The sequence below is a fragment of the Microcaecilia unicolor genome, chromosome 9 (assembly GCF_901765095.1).
Source record: "Microcaecilia unicolor chromosome 9, aMicUni1.1, whole genome shotgun sequence".
Lineage (NCBI taxonomy): Eukaryota > Metazoa > Chordata > Amphibia > Gymnophiona > Siphonopidae > Microcaecilia > Microcaecilia unicolor.
Window position 1 is genome coordinate 192,110,936 of NC_044039.1, and position 24,046 is coordinate 192,134,981.

General features: G+C 42.5%; 1 protein-coding gene across 2 annotated transcripts in view; it reads right to left on the reverse strand.

The window, feature by feature from the left end:
• Positions 1-24,046, reverse strand: part of TECPR2 (tectonin beta-propeller repeat containing 2) — a 158,445-nt gene that overhangs the window by 126,792 nt on the left and 7,607 nt on the right. Inside the window, exons 3-6 of one of the 2 annotated variants that reach the window (XM_030214188.1) lie at positions 22,868-22,999; positions 22,135-22,292; positions 17,519-17,831; positions 3,947-4,079 (exon numbers count right to left, since the gene is read on the reverse strand). In XM_030214188.1, the coding sequence (XP_030070048.1) occupies positions 3,947-4,079; positions 17,519-17,831; positions 22,135-22,292; positions 22,868-22,999 (736 nt within the window). The remainder of the gene's footprint in view (positions 1-3,946; positions 4,080-17,518; positions 17,832-22,134; positions 22,293-22,867; positions 23,000-24,046) is intronic. The other variant, XM_030214189.1, reaches the window with a different exon arrangement.

Consider the following 24,046-nt stretch of genomic DNA (forward strand, 5'->3'; position numbering starts at 1 on the left):
TGGACAAGTACTGCGATGGCTTCTATCTTTTTTGTCATTTAGACAATATTGTGCAATAGTACCACAGGTCTTCTTTTGTTGATGCTTCACTACTACTACTACTTAACATTTCTAGAGCGCTACTAGGGTTACGCAGCGCTGTACAATTTAACAAAGAGAGACAGTCCCTGCTCAAAGAGCTTACAATCTAATAGACAAGTGAACGGTTGGTCCGATAGGGGCAGTCAAATTGGGGCAGTCTGGATTCACTGAACGGTAAGGGTTAGGTGCCGAACGCAGCATTGGTGGGTTTTAAGCAAAGACTTGAAGACGGGCAGGGAGGGGGCTTGGCGTAAGGGCTCAGGAAGGTTGTTCCAAGCATAGAGTGAGGCGAGGCAGAATGAGCGGAGCCTGGAGTTGGCGGTGGTGGAGAAGGGTACTGAGAGGAGGGATTTATCCCGTGAACGGAGGTTACGGGTGGGAACGTAAGGGGAGATGAGGGTAGAAAGATAGTGAGGGGCAGCAGACTGAGTGCATTTGTAGGTAAGAAGGAGAAGCTTGCATTGAATGCGGTATCTGATCGGAAGCCAGTGAAGTGACCTGAGGAGAGGGGTGATATAAGTATATCGGTTCTGGCGGAATATGAGACGTGCAGCAGAGTTCTGAACAGATTGAAGGGGGGATAGATGGCTAAGTGGGAGGCCGGTGAGGAGTAAGTTGCAGTAGTCAAGGCAAGAGGTAATGAGAGCGTGGACGAGAGTTCGGGTGGTGTGTTCAGAAAGGAAAGGGCAAATTTTGCTGATGTTAAAGAGGAAGAAGCGACAGGTCTTGGCTATCTGCTGGATATGCGCAGAGAAGGAGAGAGAGAGGAGTCAAAGATGACTCCGAGGTTGCGGGCAGATGAGACGGGGAGGATGAGGGTGTTATCAACTGAGATAGAAAGTGGAGGAAGAGGAGAAGAGTTCTTCAGGGTTGTGCCTTATCCGCAACTCTATATGTTTCTACAACCACTATGCATCCTACTAGGGGTATATTTACACCAAGGATAACCAACAGAAATCAATTGTTGTAGTACTGATTTGTTATGCTTGTATTTAAAAATGGTCAATCAATGGATGAAGGCAAACCATCTAAAACTGAACACGGCCAAAACGCAAGTGATGTTTATATCAGGTCATCATGTTACTGATATCCCAAAAGACTTTTTGATTGATGATATTAAAATTGAAATTGTTGATAAGATGCAAACACTGGAAGTAATTCTGGATTCTGCATTATCTATGAAAGATTGTCACAAACATAGAAACGTAGAAACATGATGGCAGATAAAGGCCATATGACCCATGCAGTCTGCCCATCCTCTGTAACCCCTAATTCTTCCTGTTCCTAAGCGATCCCACATGCTTATCCCCATGCCTTTTTAAATTCTGGAACAGTCCTCGACTCCACCACCTCCACCGGGATGCCATTCCACGCCTCCACCACCCTTTCTGTGAAATAATACTTCCTTAGGTTACTCCTAAGCCTATGCCCTCTTAACTTTGTCATATGCCCCCTAACTGCAGAGCTCTCCCTCATTTGAAAAAGGCTCTCTTCCTGTACATAAATGCCCTTGAGATATTAAACATTTCTATCATGTCTCCTCTCTCCCGCCTCTCTTCCAGCGTATACATGTTGAGGTTCATAAGCCTGTCCCTATAATTTTTGCATTCAAGACCGCTTACTAATTTCGTAGCCACCCTCTGGACCGACTCCATCCTGTTTATATCTTTCCATAGGTGCGGTCTCCAGAACTGCACTAAGTACTCCAAATGAGGTCTCACCAGAGACTTTTACAATGGCAGTATCACCTCCTTTTTCCAGCTGGTCATGCCTCTCTTTATGCACCCAAGCATCCTTCTGGCTTTGGCCGTCGCTTTTTCTACCTGTTTGAAAGCTTTAAGGTCGTCAGACACAATCACCCCCAAGTCCCGCTCTTCCTTCGCACACTGAAGCATTACATCCCTTATACTGTACCGTTCCCTCGGATTTTTGCAACCCAAATGCATGACCCTGCATTTTTTGTGATTAAACCTTAGTTGCCAAAAATCAGTCCATTCCTCCAGCTTCGCTAGGTTCTTCCTCATGTCATTCACACCCTCCAGGGTGTCCACCCTGTTGCAGAGTTTAGTATCATCCGCAAAGAGACAAACCTTACCAGACAGCCCTTCCATAATATCGCTCACAAAGACATTAAAAAGAGCCGGCCCTAGGACCGATCCCTGAGGTAGTCCACTGACGACCTTCTTTTCTTCAGAGCAAGCTCCATTTACCACCACCCTCTGTCGCCTACCATTTAACCAATTTTTTACCCAATCAGTTACTCTAAGTCCCGCACCAAGGGAACTCAATTTATTTATCAGTCACCTGTGCGGAACCGTGTCAAAGGCTTTGTTGAAATCCAAGTATACCACATCAAGCGCCCCTCCCACATACAACTGTTTGGTCACCCAGTCGAAGAAAACAGATTCATCTGACACGACCTGCCACTAGTGAAGCCATGCTGCCTCGGGTCTCGCATTCCATGTAGTTCAAGAAATGTCACAATCCTCCTTTTCAGAAGCATTTCCATTAGCTTACTCACCACCGAGGTCAGACTGACAGGTCTGTAATTCCCAACCTCTTCCTTACTTCCGCTCTTGTGCAAAGGAACCACATCCGCCCTTCTCCAGTCCACCAGGACCACTCCAGTTTCTAAGGAAGCATTGAAGAGGTCCGTCAGCGGAGCCAACAGAACTTCTCCGAGTTCCTTATGCATCCTCGGGTGTATCCCATCAGGCCCCATCGCTCTGTCTACTTTTAGTTCTGCAAGCTCCTCATGAACACAGTCCTCTGTAAACGGGTCTTGGTCTACCATACATCCATGCCCTTTAGCCTTTGTTTTCTGCAGCCCTGCCCCCGGTCTTTCATTCATGAACATAGAGCTAAAATAATCGTTAAGCAGTTCAGCTTTTTCCTTATCATCTTCACATATTTCTCTCCCTCAGCTTTGAGCCTCACAATGCTATTACGGCACTTCCTCTTGTCACTTACATATGTGAAAAAGGGCTTGTCCCCCAATTTTACCATATTAGCTACCTTTTCCTCCATTTGCCACTTCGCTTTCCTGACAGCTTTTCCAGCTTCTCTTCGCTTATTTAGGTATGCTCTCCTGTCTTCATCTTTCTGAGTCATCTGATAACATGCAAAGGCTAGCCTCCTTTCCCTTATCTTTTCAGCTACTACATTCGAGTACCAGAGAGGCCTTCTTTTCCTCTTACTTTTATGTAATTTTCTAATATAAAGGTTAGTCGCCTTTAATATAGTTCCTTTCAGTCTTGTCCATTGCTGTTCTACAGCAATGCTTGTTATTTAAAAAAAAAAAAAACTGAAACCAGTCAGACTTCTGAGGGATTATCTAACTTATGCATATTTTAGGTTAATCATTCAGAGTACAATTGTACCACATTTTAATTATTGCAACAGCCTACTTCTTGGTTCATCTAGAAACACACTGAAGTCCTTACAAAAAGCACTAAATGCAGATGTGTGTGTACTATGTGGCCTATCTAGATCTGATCATGTTTCTACCTCTATGTTACACTTACAATGGTTACCAGTTGAATACAGAGTTCGGTATAAGGTTTTACTGTTGGTTTTTAAAGTTTTAACCAATAATGTACCAAAAATAGTTTTGACAAGTTTGCACTTACATCAAACCATCCAGGTCATTACGATCTGCTGCAAACTTATTTGATGTTCCTTCATTTAATTCAATTTAGTTAGAAGAATACAGGAACTCTTTTTTTTTTTTTTTTTTTTTTTAATATCACTGAACCAAAGCTCTGGCATGCTTTACCCCCCCTCATTAAGATCTATAAGGAATCTGGAAATATTTAATGTGGTACTTCCTGCAGTCTCTCACACAGATTGCATACTTTATACAAACCTGCAGATCTTAATCCTTCTGGTCTATTTGAAATTCTTATAATGTCTCGATCTCCTTTTAAGAGAAAAATCTCATCATCAGTACAAGACACAGATACAATGTCCCCCGAGCCTTCCAAACCACCAATTACTGCCTGTGAATGAATGAATGAATGAAAAAGAAAAAAAAAAACAGTTAAAGATATTACTTAAAACTTTTGAGAAGCCTTTCACAAAGAAAATATCAAAAAAGCTTTGCTCTAATACTATAGTATTGTGGTGGATGTGGTTCCTCTTCATAAAAGCAGAGGTTCGGAACTACAAACCAAATTAGACTGACCTTGGTTGTGAGCAAATTAATAGAAATGCAACTACAACAGAGGGTGCTGCAGCTTCTGGAATCCAATAGATTACAAGATCTAAGGTAGAACTGGTTTCAGTGGAGGGAGGTATTGTCAGATGAATCTGTTCAATTTCTTTTATTACATGACCAGAGTTGAATCAGGATAGAGCACTAGGAGGGTAATTGTATAACCAGGTGCCTAGATTAAGGTAGCAAAATGAGCCTAATTTCAAGCAGACTTTATAAACAAGGAAGGCACCTACTTTTCTTCACAAAATACTAGTGTAAGTGGCCAAAATCACTTACAATAGCCTTATAAGATGATGTAAATGACTGCATCCACATTTAACAAGAATACGTATAAATTGCAGGATTCTTGTATATTTGCTTCTACCGCCCACCCTGCACCCATGTGCATGCCCATACTAAAACCATGCACCATGCAAACAAGGTGCATAATTTTATGGTGGTTGGTATTGGTCATTTCCACAAATACACTGCCACTCACATGTGTAAAGGACTAAAATACTGACATTTAAATGTGTTGTTTAGGCCCAATACTAGATACCACCTTACAGAATTAACCCCTAGATGTGATGTAGTTTTCAAGGCTTTTGACATGGTTCCTCAAATTCAACTATCACAAAACCCAAAATAAAAACGGGGAGGTATCACACAAACCTACCCTCATACAAGAAAAAAATGACAAGGGGAATATACAATTAATAAACGGGTTGAAAAGGATATTCAGTTAAGGACCCTCCCAAGGTCAAAGAGTTATGAATATGGAAACACCAACTTGATTGGTCAATCATAAAGACTCTTTACATCATAATCCTCTTCCTAACAGCGCAAAAAATGAGTGCTTAAAGTGTATATTCCCTTTGTAAAAATTAAAGGATACGTCCATGAACACAATGAGTCCAACAAATATTTTGCAATACAACAAACATATCAATCAATTTTAGAAAAGAAACTCTGAAAGCTTCTCATTTCATAACTTATCTTGGCTATTCAACTGAGTTTCAATAGTTTCTAATTCAGGAGAAGTCACAGATGCCAGTGTATCAACATACGTAAGTATTCATTGTTTCAGCATCCCCTGTATATATGAAAATAATGGTTCAAAGATAACTTATAAATAAACTTTGTGTGCCTGACTGGGTTAAGAAATGGTTGCATGGAAGGTGACAAAAAGTAGTATTAAATGGCACTCATTTAAAGGTTAGGAGAGAGGCCGACCAAATTTCGGGTTTGGATTTGGCACCTAAACCAGGCCGAAATCCAAGTGCATTTTCAGCTGAAACCGAAACTTCCCCTTCGCCCCAACCAGAGTGAGTTTTTCAGCACCCATGCTGCCACCACTATTTACCGCCCCCCCCCCCCCCCCCCCCGAGGACAGGAAGTGCCTCTGAACCAGCCCTCCCCAGGCTTACCTTTAATTTCCCTGGTGGCCCAGTGGCCTCTTCAGGACAGGAACTAACCCAGAACCCAGTTGCACCTTTCCCCGCCAGTTCCTCTCGCAGCAGCCATGGGAACTCTCAGCAGGCATTCTGATGGAGGAACCGGTGGGGCAGGAGCAATTGGGATAGCTCCTGCCCCAAAGAGCCCACTAGGCCACCAGAGAAGTTAAAGATAAGCCCGGGGAGGTCTTCAGGTGGGCAGTGGGTTGGCTCGGCACACCCATTCTCCTCTGAGGGGGGGGGGGGGGAGTAGGGTGAGGCAGGTGACTGGCCCAGCCTGGCCTATCCAGGTCAAGTCTCTGCGGGATGGGGCGGTAGCGGCAGTACCAGCACCTTCCCCCAACAGTGGCAGCCTGGGAGAACCCGCTGTTTGCTGGGGGTGGGGGAAGGTGGTGCCGTTTTCATTTATGGGTTCGGCAAATTTCAGCTTTCAGCTGCTGATTTGATTTCGGTCAAAAACGAGAATCCCAGTTTTGGTCAGCCTCTAGATAGGAGTGTTACCAATAGTGTGCCACAAAGATTGGTCCTTGGAATGGTTCTTTTTAACATTTTTGTAGGCGGTATTGCAGGAGGGCTTTGGGGAAGATTTGTCTTTTTGGCCCACTGCAAAAAATTACAGCAGTTGACAAGTAGCTTGGATTTACTTGATGTTTGGAGACTACAGCACCCGGGACAAATGTCTTTCTCCTTTTATTCTTATGCACAACCAACATATACCCAAATAAATATGATATGGTGCAACCGCCAGTTATGGGGAACGGTTTGTGATTCTAACTTAGAAAGCATATCTATTTCTGACCATGCTCCTGTGTGGGTGCTTCTGCAGGACCTGGAGAAAGACAGACGCCAAACGTTTTGCAAATTGAATGAAAATATTCTGGGCGATGTAAAGGTGTGCAATGAGATTCATGAGGTCATTCATAACTATATCCTCCACAATGATACCGGGGATGTTTCGGAAGGAACTCTATGGGATGCCCTTAAGGCTGTAGTGCACAGACATTTACTGAAATGGGGAGCAAGAAAGAAAAAAAAAAAAGCATAGGAATTGGAGTTGCACTCATGCTTGGCACATTTAGAGGGCCTTCATCAGGTAGGAGGCTCTAGGAATGTCTTCCAGCAGTTACAACAATGTTGAATGAATAAAGTTAAATAAATTGCAGGTACAGCGTGTGGTTTTTGAGACGGTTGGTTCAGCAAAAAAATTTTAAATTTGTAAATAAAATCTGGTAGATTGCTGGCTTGACACCTTTGTCATCAACAGAGCCTGCACACAATAACAAAAATTAAGGGTCTTCATTATCGTGATGGGGATATTAGGGAGCAATTTGTTTGGTTTTATCAGAAGATTTACAGCAAAGGTGAAGGATCTGCAGATACCGAGATCCAGGAACACTTGGATGGGCTCTGTTTACCTGGGCTGTCTAGTGCAGACTGTGATTTGTTGGAGGCCCCCCTATACATGAAATGTTGATGGCTATAAAGGGACTTAAGGGTGGAAAGGTCCCAGGATTAGAAGGATTTTCTGCAAAATTTGTAAAGATCTTTGCTGGGGATGTGGGCCCTCTGCTGTTGCAGGTGGGGAATGCTTGCTTTCAGGGTCACTCATTACCAGGTATGTATGAAGCGGGGATATCGGTGCTGTTAAAGCCAGGGTGAGACCCTAAGCTCTGCAGGTCTTACCACCCGATTTCCTTGTTGAATTTAGACATCAAGATTTTGGCTAAGGTTTTGGCTGACCGCTTGGGACGGATTCTTCCCAAGCTGATACATATGGATCAGTCAAGTTTTGTGGCTCGTAGGTAGGTGGCTGATAATATTTATTTATTTGGATTTATTTACCACCTTTTTGAAGGAATTCACTCAAGGCGGTGTACAGTAAGAATAAATCAAACATGAGCAATAGGCAATTACAGCAGTAAAAATATTCAAGTAACAATACAAAATATGGCATGGTATACTACTTGCAATGACAACACAATACGTAACAGAACATTATATCCACCGCACGTTGGAATGTTTTGCGGGCAGCACGACAGAGAAGAGATCCGGTGGCCTCTCTCAACACAGATGCTGAAAAAGCGATTGATAGGGCTGAATGGTCCTATCTATGACAAGTGTTGAGACATATGTGGTTTGGTCAGGGTATTTTATGATGCTTAACGCGTCTTTAAGAGGCTCCTATAGCGAGACGTAAGATTAATGGGAGATATTCCTCTGTCTTTTCAATTGAGTGGGGCACGAGACAAGAGTGCCCACTTTCTCCTTTGTTGTTTATAGAACCTCTGGCACAAAGAATCCGTTCATTAAATGATATTAAGAGAGTACAAGTGGGTGAAGTGGAACATAAATTAGCACTGTTTGCTGACGATATCTTGTTTTATGTGCGGGCACCTAGACTTACTTTAACAGTGCTCTTACATGAACTAAATGTGTTTGGTAAGTTATCGTATTTTAAGATAAACTATGATAAATCTGTAATATTGGGCATTACTCCTCCGCAGCAGGAGCATTTCGATCAGGCCTTTCCCTTTTGGTGCACCCAGCTTGGTTTTAAATACCAAGGCATCCAGATTCCTTATATTTCACAGCTGTTTTCTCTGAATTATATTCCTTTATTTAAGCAAATACATAGGGATTTGTCTCGATGGAATGGTAGATGGTTATCTTGGTGGGGTCAGATTGTGGTCATCAAGATGAATGTCCTGCCTCGATTGTTGTTCTTATTCCAGACTTTACCACTGCTGATGCCTAAGATGGACTTGTTGAGGCTTCAGGCGAAGTCTTCTGGGTTCTTATGGGGAGGCTGTCCTTCCCGGTTGAACACAAAACTGATGTGGAGTGCTGTTGAGAGTGGGGGACGTGGAGTTCCTAATATACAGTGGTATTATTGCAGCTGAAGCTCATTTCAGTCTGGAGCCAAGATCCAATACCAATTGTTACTGCTATGGAACAAACACCAGTGCAGAGCTATAATCTGGGAGAGTTCTGTGGGCCTCTCTCTCCTCCAGGGCCTATGGTCAATTATCTGTCAATCCATTTGTCCACCATTTATTACTAATATGAAGCTCCAGGGGTCCATCTAGCCAATGTTACTCCGATTTTTAAGAAGGGTTCCAGAGGAGATCCGGGAAATTATAGACCGGTGAGTCTGACGTCGGTGCCGGGCAAGATGGTGGAGGCTATTATTAAGAATAAAATTGCAGAGCATATACAAAAACATGGACTGATGAGACAAAGTCAGCACGGATTTAGTGAAGGGAAGTCTTGCCTCACCAATCTAATGCATTTTTTTGAGGGGGTAAGCAAACATGTGGACAATGGGGAGCCGGTTGATACTGTATATCTGGATTTTCAGAAGGCGTTTGACAAAGTGCCGCACGAAAGACTCCTGAAGAAATTGCAGAGCCATGGAATCGGAGGTAGGGTATTATTATGGATTAAGAACTGGTTGAAAGATAGGAAGCAGAGAGTAGGATTGCGTGGCCAGTATTCTCAGTGGAGGAGGGTAGTTAGTGGGGTCCCGCAGGGGTCTGTGCTGGGTCCGTTGCTTTTTAATGTATTTATAAATGACCTAGAGATGGGAATAACTAGTGAGGTAATTAAATTCGCCGATGACACAAAATTATTCAGGGTCGTCAAGTCGCAGGAGGAATGTGAACGATTACAGGAGGACCTTGCGAGACTGGGAGAATGGGCGTGCAAGTGGCAGATGAAGTTCAATGTTGACAAGTGCAAAGTGATGCATGTGGGTAAGAGGAACCCGAATTATAGCTACGTCTTGCAAGGTTCCGCGTTAGGAGTTACGGATCAAGAAAGGGATCTGGGTGTCGTCGTCGATGATACGCTGAAACCTTCTGCTCAGTGTGCTGCTGCGGCTAGGAAAGCGAATAGAATGTTGGGTGTTATTAGGAAGGGTATGGAGTCCAGGTGTGCGGATGTTATAATGCCGTTGTATCGCTCCATGGTGCGACCGCACCTGGAATATTGTGTTCAGTACTGGTCTCCGTATCTCAAAAAAGATATAGTAGAATTGGAAAAGGTACAGCGAAGGGCGACGAAAATGATAGTGGGGATGGGACGACTTTCCTATGAAGAGAGGCTGAGAAGGCTAGGGCTTTTCAGCTTGGAGAAGAGACGGCTGAGGGGAGATATGATAGAAGTGTATAAAATAATGAGTGGAATGGATCGGGTGGATGTGAAGCGACTGTTCACGCTATCCAAAAATACTAGGACTAGAGGGCATGAGTTGAAGCTACAGTGTGGTAAATTTAAAACGAATCGGAGAAAATTTTTCTTCACCCAACGTGTAATTAGACTCTGGAATTCGTTGCCGGAGAACGTGGTACGGGCGGTTAGCTTGACGGAGTTTAAAAAGGGGTTAGATAGATTCCTAAAGGACAAGTCCATAGACCGCTATTAAATGGACTTGGAAAAATTCCGCATTTTTAGGTATAACTTGTCTGGAATGTTTTTACGTTTGGGGAGCGTGCCAGGTGCCCTTGACCTGGATTGGCCACTGTCGGTGACAGGATGCTGGGCTAGATGGACCTTTGGTCTTTCCCAGTATGGCACTACTTATGTACTTATGTACTTATGTCTACGTTGGTTCAGACCTGGAGTTCCTGGTGGGCTTTGGGAAACCAGTTATTGTGCGATGGGCTGCTGATGGATTGGTTCGTTTTAGGGATTTCTTGGATGTGGATGAATTATGCTATTTGACGAGCTTAAGTTATGATTTATCTAGTTCAGATGTTTTTACATACCTGCAAGTTAAGCATTATATCACCCAGCAAGGATGGCTGACAGTTGATCCAGATGACAGTGAGCATTTTGAAAATTTAAGGGGGGTCACTGGAGAAACTCAGGGATACCATTTCTATTCTTTAACGCTTCATTAGGGGCACAAGTGTCTGCAAACATACTTACATGCACCACTGGGAGCGGGATTTAGATACTGAGCTTACTGTTAGCGAGTAGAAGGCAATATGCCTTGAAGTGAAAAAAGCTTCATTGTGTGTACTTCTGAAGAAAAATGCCTATAAAGTATTAACACGTTGGTATTACACTCCAGATAAGCATCATGAAATGTTTTCCACAGTTCCAGATAATTGCTGGCGCTGTGGGGTAACCGGGAACACCTTTTTTCATATATGGTGGTTCTGTGAGCAGACACAAGTTTTTTGGGAAGGAGTCACAGGTAGGATTTTTTTTTTTGTTACATTTGTACCCTGCGCTTTCCCACTCATGGCAGGTTCAATGCGGCTTACATGGGGCAATAGAGGATTTGTGGGGTGTATTTTTCCTTATGATCCAAAGTGGTGACTGTTTATGGTATGCTAGAATTGCTCTATAGGTCCTGAGTGTTTTGTATTCTCAGTATGCCTAGTACTGGATTTTGGAGGGGGGGGGGGGGTGTTAAAAAAAATGACCAGCCCCGGGTGTCAACTACCCTAGGTATGTCACTGCAATCACTAGTTGGTTATCACCCACTGTACTGGTGCCAACGCCGGACGGGAGTATCCAGTTTTGTATTGAATTCCAGAAGGTGAACTGTCTCCAAACTAGAGGCCTATCCAATGCCGAGGGTAGACAAACTCATTGAGTGACTGGGAGGAGCACAATTCATCTTGACATTGGACTTGACCAAGGGATATTGGCAGGTACCTCTCACCATAGCTGCCAATGAGAAGACAGCCTTTTCCATGCCCCTGGGGATGTTTCAGTTCATGGGGCTCCATAAGCAGCTGCTTATCTAGATGACATTGTCATCTACGACAAGGATTGGATAACCCATCTCATCAAGGTAGAAGTAGTACAGGATAGTCTACAGACTGCTGGGCTAACAGCGAATTCTAAAAAGTGCTTCTTGGGAGAACAAGAAGTCCAGTATCTGGGGTACTCGGTTGGGAAAAAACAAGCGAGACCCCAGATCCAGAAGATGGAGGCAATCACCAAAGTGCCAGACCCCAGACGGAAAAACAAGTACAAACCTTACTCGGCCTTGTCAGTTATTACCGTCGATTTAGATCAGAGTTTGCTGAGAAAGCAGGACCGCTAACTTGCCTCCTACAGAAGAGGGTTCCAGAATGGATACACCGGACTGAAGAGTTAGATGGGGCCTTCCAAACCCTGAAAAGGGACATTTACTCAGAGACAGTGTTGGTCAGCCAAGACTTCAACCGAACCTTTACTGTGCAGACCGATGCGTCAGAGGTTGGTCTCGGGGCCATTCTGGCCCAGGAAGTGGACAGGGAAAAGCACATGGCAGCCTACATCAGCTGGAAGCTGTCCCAGAGAGAGAAAAGTTATGCGGGGATTGAGAAGGCGCCTCTGGAAGTCAAGTGGACATTGGAAATGTTCCAATACTATCTACTGGGGAGACACTTCCTGCTGGTCACGAACCATCAACCCCTTCAGTGGATGGATCGACATAAAGAAACAAAAATATATGTCATACACTGGTTCCTTAGCCTCCAGCCCTTCAGCTATCAGGTGAGACATTGGGCAGGACAAGAACATGCCAACGATGATTTTTTGTCTCAGGAGGTGGACCCTGATATGGCAGGCACTCAACTGGGCAGAGCTGAGCTGAAGAGGAGAGTATGTGAGGAGGTATGCAGAATACCGTATACCACCTTCACACACCCATACTGCCCTTTACCCTTAAGCCAAATTAAATGCATTAGTACTCCCCAGGGAAAAAGTGAGACAGGAGAGGTGGAGCCAAAGGTACAGGAAGGAGGGAGAACGTATAAAAGGTAGGGCCAGATTGGGGTTAAGGAGGCCCAGGGAATGAAAAGTTGAAGCCCACCATATGCTTCTACAACTTATGTCTAGCGATCATGACTTGGCTGAGGTACACCACTTTTGATCTGAGACTTGAAAGCCTTGCCCTGATGTCTGGCTAAAGCCAGACCTGAAACTCAGAGAAAGAGAAGGGCTTACGGGCTGTGTTTGGGGCATGACAGCCAACAGACTCTGTGTTTGGCAATCAGCCGCAGGCTCTGGTTGAGACTGTATTTGTTAAACTTTTTCACCTTCTGTTCCTGGCCCTGTGATGTAACAGGCCTCAGGTCTTCTGTTAATAAAGCACTTATTTTCATGTTTACAACCTTGCCTGGCTGTGTTATTGTAAAGGCCCACCCTCAACCCTCACTCATGGTATCATAGTGTCCTATGTTTTTGGATTTTTGTATAAGATAATAAAAATGTTGTTCTTGGGCACTTTGGGACATGTGGAAGCAGAATTTAGATGGAACGTGGAGACAGAAATTCACACATCCAGGTCAGGATGTGGAGAATTCCCACGGTATTTTACGAGACTCTGCCAAACATAGAGCCTTTTGTAAATATGATGCAGGACTGCACACCTTTGTCTCTTCATATACAGCAGGAACAGCAATTCTGAAAAGCTGAATGTGGAGGAAAAAGCCATGCATATATCCCACCACATATGCATGAGAGCAAGTTTTCAAAAATGCTGTTCCCGAATAGCCCATGATAGCACAATCAGTTTACCCCCTTCCCAATTTCAATCCACCCCCCAATAATACAGAACTGACTCCCTGCCTGACCGCCAACCCCCCCCCCACAGCAACAATAACCCCCCACCACCAAATCCTTGATCCTCATCCCTGGCCTTACCGGGGTCTCTCTTCTCTAATGGGCGCAGTAACAATGCCAATTCACTCCTAATCTTGTGGCTCCAGGATCCAAAAAAGTCACTGCACACCCTAGCGGTAACCTTACCATGATATTGCTGCTACGGGTTGTGGCAGCCATTTTGGATCCCACAACCATTTTGACCTTTTTTGGCAGCCTGAATCCTACCTGTAATACCATAATGCTACCACTAACGGTTGCAGTGGCCAGAAAAGTAGGAGCAAGCGTGCACATCATTCCTACTCCCACTGGATACCATGGATCCCAGTAAGACACGGAACATACTAAGTGAAATCAAACCTAAACATATCACCACCTTTGAAAGCAGTCTGTGGAGTACCTCAAGGATCACCACTATCACCAATACTATTCAACATAATGATGATCCCACTGGTCAAATCCTTATCTAAGCAAGGCCTCAATCCGTTCATCAACGCAGACGACGTTACTATATACATTCCCTTCAGACACGATCTAACAGAAATCACCAATAAAATCAAACTTGGATTGAACATCATGGACTCATGGGCAAACTCTTTTCAACTGAAACTGAACACAGAAAAAACATACTGCTTCATCCTCTTATCTCAACACAATACATACAAACCCACAACCTTAACCACTCCAGAACACACCCTCCCCGTGTCAGACAACTTGAAAATACTCGGCATCATAATCGACCGCAATCTTACGCTCGAAAGCCAAGTGAACTCCAGAATAAAGAAAATGTTCTACTCAATGTGGAAACTTAAACGAGTAAAACTTTTCCTCCCGAGGGACTCATTTCGTAACCTAATACAATCAATGGTACTAAGCCACGCAGACTACTGCAATGGAATCTATGCGGGATGCAAAGAACAACTCACAAAGAAACTTCGGACTGCTCAAAACACAGCAGCCAGGCTGATACTTGGCAAATCGCGATTCGACAGTGCCAAACCCCTCCGAGAAAAACTACACTGGCTTCCAATCAAAGAGCGCATCACTTTCAAAATCTGCACCCTGGTCCACAAAATCATCTATGGCCAAGTCCCAGGTTACATGACAGACCTACCACTCAGAAACATAACCAGATCATCCTGAACATACCTACGTACGCCTTGTAGCGCTATAGAAATGCTAAATAGTAGTAGAACATACCTGCGTACGCCTTGTAGCGCTATAGAAATGCTAAATAGTAGTAGTAGTAAACCTCCACTACCCAAACTGCAAAGGACTTAAATACAAAGTAGTCTATGCATCCAGCTTCTCCTACATAAGCTCACAACTATGGAACGCACTACCAAAAGCTGTGAAAATAACATATGACCACCTAAACTTCAGGAAATCATTAAAAACCAAACTGTTCAAAAAGGCATACCCCACTGACCCAACATAACCACTTACACACTGCAACACAGCAAAACCAAAGATCGTAATGGACACTACACAACCTCCTCTCCTCAATCCCCATTGTAATGGACACTATTTAACCTTCCTCTCCTCTATCCCCATTGTATCTGAAACACATGTATCTATATTCGACTTTATCAACTTTGTTTCTCTACCGGACTTGGTGAATGCCTTTACGGTATTATGTAAGCCACGTTGAGCCTGCAAATAGGTGGGAAAATGTGGGATACAAATGAGACAAATAAAATAAGGATTAAAAGGATAGAAGATGGGGGGATGACTGGCTGACGGTGGGGTTCTGAATCATTTACAACTGTTCCTTCAAGAAGGAACTTATACACGCCTCAGAGCAGCTGTAAATGCTCAAATCTACATTTTTTTCAGTTTGGAATGGATTTCCCTTGTGAAACAGGGAATCCACATCAATGCTGACCCACCTTAACCACTCTTTGTTCTCTTCATGCATCCCGGAAATTTACACATGTTGAACATTCCTATGTTTCAATAGCCCCTGTTCTGAAAGAGAATTTACAAGTGTATGCCACTCTACATGCTGCTATTTATGCTTCTAAGATAACCTCCAAAACCTTAACATTGAGTGCACAATTGGACTGATGACAATCTGGGCATCAGCTGAGGTCTAGCCAGAGGGTCCTACATATAACAAATAAGAGCAATTAAATACAAATGACTTATACAAAAATTCACTAGCATCTCTTTACTGTGCATAGAGAGCTATGTATCAAGCTAGAGCTTTCTCTATAACAGCTCCACATTATCGAATAAGTTATCTGTTGAAACTTGCCTTGAAACTAATATACTGAGCTTCCATGAACAGGTGAAAACCTGTTTTCTTAGGTATTTCCTAATTTAAGGGTCCTTTTACTAAAGCTTGGCATGCTCTAACAAACATTAGCATGAGCTAAATGCTGTGCATCCTATTTTATACCTAAGGGCCATGTAACATTTAGCACTAAGCTTTAGTCAAAGGGTCCCTTAGTTTTTCACTGCTAAGGTTGGTTTATGTCTTTGCCTTGTTCTTGTGTTTTATTTGTTTGATGTGTATTTTGAATTTTTTTATTATGGTTTTTGTTTTACTTTGTAAGTTAGTTTGAGCAGCCCTTTTGGGCCAAGATTGCAGGATATGTTAATAGATATAGTGTTTTTTTAAGAGTTTTAACACAGTAAATGATGACAGATAAAGACCATTTTGTCCCATTGTAGGGCTGCAGCCTGACCAATTCTTGTGTGTACTTATGTGGTGCTAGAGTAAAACCATCATGCCTCTCTAGACCAAAGCACTCTGGACTTATGACACTACAGAACAGCCAAGCTGCCAGAGTGTGAATTATAAAAAAAAAAAAAAAAAAAAGACATTGTTCTTTGTTTTCTTGTTGTGTACATGAGGCCTTCTTGACCTAGAGCCTACCTATGAAGACCTCAAAGACACAACAGTGTTACCACCATATACAACCAGCCTTCATACCCCAGCATTCATTTATGTTTCATCTCTCACCACCGAGGATGATGTACATCTGAATAGCATGTGATAGCAAATGTCTGATTTGCTCTGCTAACATTGTTAATTTCTGATCCAATCAGAGACTGCTTCCAGTGTTCAGGGATTTGCATACAGCACTGATAATAAAGACAAACTACTAATTGCCTGCAGAGACAAAAGACCTTGCTTTTTGCCATGTTTGTTTCCACAGGCTTTTGGCCAAAACACTGTACAGCATACTGTCTCTGTGTTGCCACACAAGGAAACAACCATAAGACTCAGCTACTTCAGGATGCTGAACTTTCTCTCCTACCCTTCCATATGCCATTATGGCCTTATCTTTCGGTTCAGACATGCAGGGCACCATCCTGAGGAATGGGTTGGCTGGAACCAATGTAAATCCTGCCTCACTATGGAGCAGCTGCCTTCCTAGGAACACATCTGGAGTCAATGTCATGCCTGCCAGAAATGGTTATACGGCTGTTGCTTTATTTTGTTCTTGGCTTAGGATCAGTTAGAGCAATTTTCCTTTGGTTTTGAAGTGTGAGTCAAGCCGATACATTGGTTTAGCTCTCATTGTTATCAGGTAAGATTTTGTAAGAAAACTGATTTAAAAAAAAAAATAACTACTTCATGCTTTTGTTCATCACTTTTGCTGTAACAATAAATCATTGGATGCATAGAAATTCTCAGTCTTATTATTGCCCGTAAATAGTGAACCCAAGACAAGAATAGGTGAAATTACCACCTAGGCATACTCACAACTCCTACGTCACCTAGTCTGCTCAGTAAGGTAGCTAGAGCTGACCTACCACTCCACGTACCTGCTCCTCCACATAGGTTAAAGCACACTATTCCATTTTTGAAGTGTGAAGTCAAGGTGGTCTATTTTTATATTTAACCTGGTTTGATTACTAGTGTTTGATGTGCTTAGTGTTTTACAGCTTTTCTAATCCACTTAAGAATTCACAATAAAAAGCATGGATTACTAACATGAAACTGGTTTTTACTAACTCACTTTCCATGAGAAGTGAGATAAAAAAAATTTGTTATTGATGCAAAGTACTTTTTGCATGTTCTAAAACCTGTGATTTTTAGCAAACTTTTCTTAAATTGAACAGTTCTGAATAACAATTTAGCTTTTATAAATAGAGCCAGAAAAGTACTAGTAAGTTATAAACTCAGAAAATTACTAACCAAATATATATCTGCTGCAGCAACTTTACCTACCTGATTTACAGTGTCTATTAACAAAATATTATATTCATCCCAGCTCAGCACCCATCCTTCTTGAAAGAAGCAGAATACAAGCCCAAGGTTTTTCTCAGAAGGGCTGAATTTCCCCACATTTGGGGGCTCCAAGCGAGGATACAACTCGAAGGCTTCTATTCCCTCAGTCATTAAGTCCTTTAATAGAAAGGTGGTCTGCACAGTCCCATGGGCATCTGCTCTCCAGAGACGCAGCCCTGGTCTCGCTGCATATACTGTGAGACCGCTCTGCTTACAGAGGCCTGGCATAAAACATGCTCCAAACTTTCCATTGCTGAAATTAAAAAAAAACAGTTGTTCATATTTATTTTTTATGGAAACGGTAAACATAAGCAGTGATCAAACCAGGCATAAACTGAATAAAAAGGTTAAATCTTGCCTGAAATCTATACTCATAGGTCCAGTTAGCAGTATGTTCAAACACTGTTTACTAGACATAAGTACATAAGTAGTGCCATACTGGGAAAGACCAAAGGTCCATCTAGCCCAGCATCCTGTCACCGACAGTGGCCAATCCAGGTCAAGGGCACCTGGCACGCTCCCCAAACGTAAAAACATTCCAGACAAGTTATACCTAAAAATGCGGAATTTTTCCAAGTCCATTTAATAGCGGTCTATGGACTTGTCCTTTAGGAATCTATCTAACCCCTTTTTAAACTCCGTCAAGCTAACCGCCCGTACCACGTTCTCCGGCAACGAATTCCAGAGTCTAATTATACGTTGGGTGAAGAAAAATTTTCTCCGATTCGTTTTAAATTTACCACACTGTAGCTTCAACTCATGCCCTCTAGTCCTAGTATTTTTGGATAGCGTGAACAGTCGCTTCACATCCACCCGATCCATTCCACTCATTATTTTATACATAAGTACATAAGTAGTGCCATACTGGGAAAGACCAAAGGTCCATCTAGCCCAGCATCCTGTCACCGACAGTGGCCAATCCAGGTCAAGGGCACCTGGCACGCTCCCCAAACGTAAAAACATTCCAGACAAGTTATACCTAAAAATGCGGAATTTTTCCAAGTCCATTTAATAGCGGTCTATGGACTTGTCCTTTAGGAATCTATCTAACCCCTTTTTAAACTCCGTCAAGCTAACCGCCCGTACCACGTTCTCCGGCAACGAATTCCAGAGTCTAATTACACGTTGGGTGAAGAAAAATTTTCTCCGATTCGTTTTAAATTTACCACACTGTAGCTTCAACTCATGCCCTCTAGTCCTAGTATTTTTGGATAGCGTGAACAGTCAATTCACATCCACCCGATCCATTCCACTCATTATTTTATACACTTCTATCATATCTCCCCTCAGCTTAAATAACCCAACAGGATTCCTATCCTAAACCGATAGAGAAGCAGTGCAGGAGGCCCACATTCTGACTAGTGAAAGCTGTGGGCAATAATCACTAAGAATGTCCACTAGCTCTGCCAGCCTTTGTATGATAAGAAACCTAAGAGCTTCAAAGACTGGAAAATTGAGAGAGAGAGAGTGGTTTAACGCTTTGTAATCTGATCATTCACAGAGTAAAAATGCAGATGAGTGGTGAAAGGCTTTAATAAAAAGGTAGCCTGGATGAAATAGCTTCATTAAAATTACTGGGATCCCTAGAGGAACATTTCATCAAGGTACAGAAATGAGCTTTTAAAGCTCAAACAAGCCTGCAGAAAGTTGTAAAATCAAAGGCAGGCGTCGAGTGGTCAAGAGGATAGAGGTTGTTAAAGAAACAAAATCATGGAGGATAAGTTAAAAGATTAATGAAGTTAAAAAACTGAATTATACAAAGTGAATATGCATCAAAAGGAGATAGTAACAAAGTAAATGACAGCAGATAAAAACCCACACGGTCCATTCAGTCTACCCAACAAGGCAGTCAGAGCCACAGCTGCCATTTCAAGCAGGTTACACTCCTTCATGATCAAATACTGGCACAGTCAGAAATCTGCCACAATAAATCGACCATATATAGGCAGTTATATTTGATACACCATTCAAAAGTGGTTGTATAATTTTGGTTGCAATATAGTCACTTTTATTGTCAATACTTGATTAAACCAACAATCCAACAACATTGCAAACATCTTACTATCAGAGTCATAGCACAAGACATGAATGCCACATAAAATAAGCATACTTGTTCTCCGTCTGTACGTAATATTTTCAGGCCCAACACTAGCCTTATTTCCCAACTGCTGGAGCTATAGTCAAAGACCATTCCAGCCTATCCAGATCTGTCTTTCCATAACTGGGACACAAACTGTAGATGTTTTCTATTGAGACTAAATCAAGGGGTACAGCTGCTAAGGAGAGCAAGATTTTAACAGCTTTTTTTGAGGAGAGAATCAGGTTGTTGTGGGTACACCAAGTTAAACTCAAGTGGATAGGATGGATTCAACAAAGTCTAATGTTAGGTCAATTCCCAACCTTATGGAAGAAAGCCGCTATCAAACCACTGGAACTCGTTGCCGGAGAATGTAGTGACAGCAGTTGGCCTTGCTGAGTTTAAAGGAGAGGAGGAGTGGCCTAGTGGTTAGGGTGGTGGACTTTGGTCCTGGGGAACTGAGTTCAATTCCCACTTCAGGCACAGGCAGCTCCTTGTGACTCTGGGCAAGTCACTTAACCCTCCATTGCCCCATGTAAGCCGCATTGAGCCTGCCATGAGTGGGAAAGCGTGGGGTACAAATGTAACAAAAAATAAAAAAAAAGGGGGTTTGGACAGATTCCTGAAGGAAAAGTCCATTAAACATTATTCATTTAAATTTTTGTTTTGTTTTTGGGTTTTTGCCAGGTTCTTGAGGCCTGGATTGGCCACTGTCGGAGACAGGACGCTAGGCTTGATGGACCCTTGGTCTTTTCCCAGTACGGCGGTGCTTATGTTCACTCTTGAAAAATCCCTCTTTGGATGCAACTGCCCCCTCCAACTATCACCCAGTTTCCAATTTATGTTTTATTTCTAAACTTCTGGAAAAGCTTGTTTTTGAGCAGTTCTCTTCACATGTGGAGAGTTTACCTATCCACAGTGGCTTTTGCCCATTTCATAGCACCAAGACTGTGATCACAGCTCTCCTACATAGGATTCTCGATATCAGTGATACTGCGCTGGTTGTCTCTCTAGGTCTCTCGGCTGCATTCAATCTTGTTGATCATTCTCTCCTTTTGGTTCAACTATCCCATCTTGGACTCACAAGTACAGTCCTCAATTGGTTCATCTCATTCCTAAAAGATCGTTCATTCTCTGTATCTTTCCAATCTCAGCTGTCTAATCCCCACCACCTTGTTTGTGGTGCACCACAGGGTTCTATTCTTTTCCCCCTATGATTTAATATATCCCTTAATCCCCTTGCTTTACTTATTCAAATATTCAAAATTAAAGCATATTTTTATGAAGATATGTTCTTATTTTTCCAACGTCACCTGTTCATATTGTTCTAGACCCACATCAATGCTGTCTGTGTCTAAGTGGAGTGGAGTGGCCTAGTGGTTAGGGTGGTGGACTTTGGTCCTGAGGAACTGAGTTTGATTCCTACTTCAGGCACAGGCAGCTACTTGTGACTCTGGGCAAGTCACTTAACCCTCCATTGCCCCATGTAAGCTGCATTGGGCCTGCCATGAGTGGGAAAGCGCAGGGTACAAATGTAACAAAAAAAAAAAGGTATGCACTGCAGGATCTCTAAGGGAGATGAAGGGATAGTAGACGGTATGGATGGGCATATTTCATAGACCATATGGACTTTATCTCTCATCATTTCTAACTTCTATATTTCTAAGAGTGTCCACAAACTCTGCAACCTGCACACAATATTCCTCAAGTACATGCCCACGAAAAGCTAGTATTATGCAGGACATAAGCATAGCATTCTGAAACAGTCTTCTCCCAAAAGATTACAATGTTTTGTGCTTTCCTCCCAAAGAGAACCAAGGAGGGAGTTTTGGAAATCCCAGCCCCTTTGTCTCCAATTTTTTTCCATGTGTTTTTAAAGATTTTTAGCAGTAGTATTTAGAAAATTGGATCTTGTATATTTCACATACACTGCTGGCATTCAGATTACATAAGCACATAAGTATTGCCGTACTGGGACAGACCAAAGGTCCATCAAGCCCAGCATCCTGTCTCCAACAGTGGCCAATCCAGGTCACAAATACCTGGCAAGATCCCAATTTGTTATTCCGTTTACTGTTTCTTGGGATTATATTTATGTCCTTGTGCAAAAAATATTTTCTAGCTCACAAGTGGATGAAATTACATCTTCTTGAGATTAATTTTGAGAAGACTTCTTTATCGGTGGGAGATGTGAGTAAAGAGTCTTCTACATCAAATCTTATGTGGGTGGTGTCTTCTATAGGTAGTTTGTGGATTATTACTAATCCTAATCTGACCATGGAGTTACAAGTCACCTGAGTAGTGCAGACTTATCAAACTGCATTTAGTGCGCCAAATTTATCCTTTTTATCAAAATAATATTTTAGCCAAGTACTCCTGGCTATTGTTCTGTTGCATATTCACTACTGTATTTTAGTATACTTAGGGCTTCCAAAGAAGTTAATATCACAATTTCAGCTGCTACAAAATTACAGATTACCTTTTTCTTGACTTGATTCCAATTTGCTTGACAGACTTTTCTTCAGTATAAAATAACAGACTTCTTTGCAAAGTAGAAACAAGAAGCACTTTCTGGTTGTAATCCAGCTGTACAATTGCAGATGGCTCTTCTAAAACCAAGCTGGGATTGCAGGAACCCTGAATAAAACATAATATACAGTGTTCCTTCATGGTTTTCTGGGAGCTTCAAACACAAAGGTAACCAGTTTACTCCGCGGACAGAGAATAAATAACTAGAACAGAATTCTATATAAATGTTTTGTTTACTATACTTGCATTTGTTTCTCACCTATTACTACTGTACATAGTCTGAATAATTTAGCATAGCTTAGCTATCAGAAAGATTTTGCTCGCAAACTTGAGGCAAAAACCCAGTTCCATATACAGTTTGTCAGCCTTTGTATAACTGCAGATCATCTGGTTACGAGCTCTATGGGTTTGCTGAAAGCCCAGGCATTGCACTACACTACACTTTAACACTAGGTCTAGGACTTGGCTGAGAGGAGCTCCGGTCTCATGGGTTCGGTGAGGCCAAGTAGTATCTATGTCCCGCAGTTGTGTCGCTACTGTAGAAAGACAAAAAGACACAGAAGGGTTCAGCTAGCAGGCAGTAGGGTACCTCAAGGCTCACTTACCCTAACTACAACACACCGGGTGAAAGGATGGGACAACCTAAATTTCACAATCTTGGCATGCTGTGCACAAACATTTACCATATCTAGATCCAGTGCAGAATAGACAATTTTTCCCTTGTTGTCTCCTGAAAATAATTTCATTCCATTTGGACTCCAAGCCAAAGCTGTGATGCTGCTTCTGTGAATACCAAGTACATCAAATTTCTGCAGCTGTGAATTAAAACCGAAACATAACAGATAAATACCTCAAGATACTTCCATTCACCTTTGAGGACAGCAGGGGCAGGAGGAAGTGCCATCCCTCTTTTTCATAAATTATGTATACTGGGCAGCAAAGGTATAACACTGGACAAAACCAGAACCCCCAGAATATGGGGAACTGGAGAAATCAGGTCAACCAATTGATTGAATAAGTAAGGGAGGTTAGAGGGTCTATTAAACGTCAGAAGAGATTTTTAACAGTTTGGGATATTTACGATCTTTGAGACCCAGGGGTCGCAGTTTGATCCTAAATACACTCTGAGGCTCATTTTCAAAGCACTTAGCCTCCCAAAGTTCCATAGAAACCTATGGAACTTAGCCTCCCAAAGTGCTTTGAAAATATGCCTCTCTGAGACTTCAAACAATGGTGACAGTCACAAGGGATTATTCCTTTGATAGATGGTCTGAAATTTTCAGCAATTATATTGGGCATTTGCTGGGGGGGGGGGGGGGGGGGGGGTGATGAAGGGGGGGATGGGATACAGCTGCGACACCATTGTCTCCTACTACGAGGGTTGCTTTGGGGGCTATAAGAGTTCAGGCCCCTATAGCTTTGGGGACCATTAGATGTTGGTTTCAGGAGATGAGTAGTGGGGAAGTTTGACTTAAGGGGGGAGAGAAGGTAGAGAGGGGGATAGTGAACTACATGATTGGGTAGGGAGAGGAGAGATAAGACTGTACAAATGTTTCATAAGGCCTGGGGTGTCTATATATAATTTACTAACAACATTTCTATAGGTGGTACACAGGGGGGTTCTGAATAAGTAAAGAGGATACCCTTATAAACGTTTGATGACGGATCTTAGTATTATGCACTAAGATATGATTGTTGCAAATGATGTACACTCAACTGGTTTCATATATTGTTGCTACTGGTTAGTCATCAATAAAAATGTTAAATTATACGAGATTTTTCTGGCTAGACCTACCTTGAATTCTGTAATCCAGGGAATTGCACAGTCTTCTGTTTCAGTAGTATTTCCAAAAATGTACTCA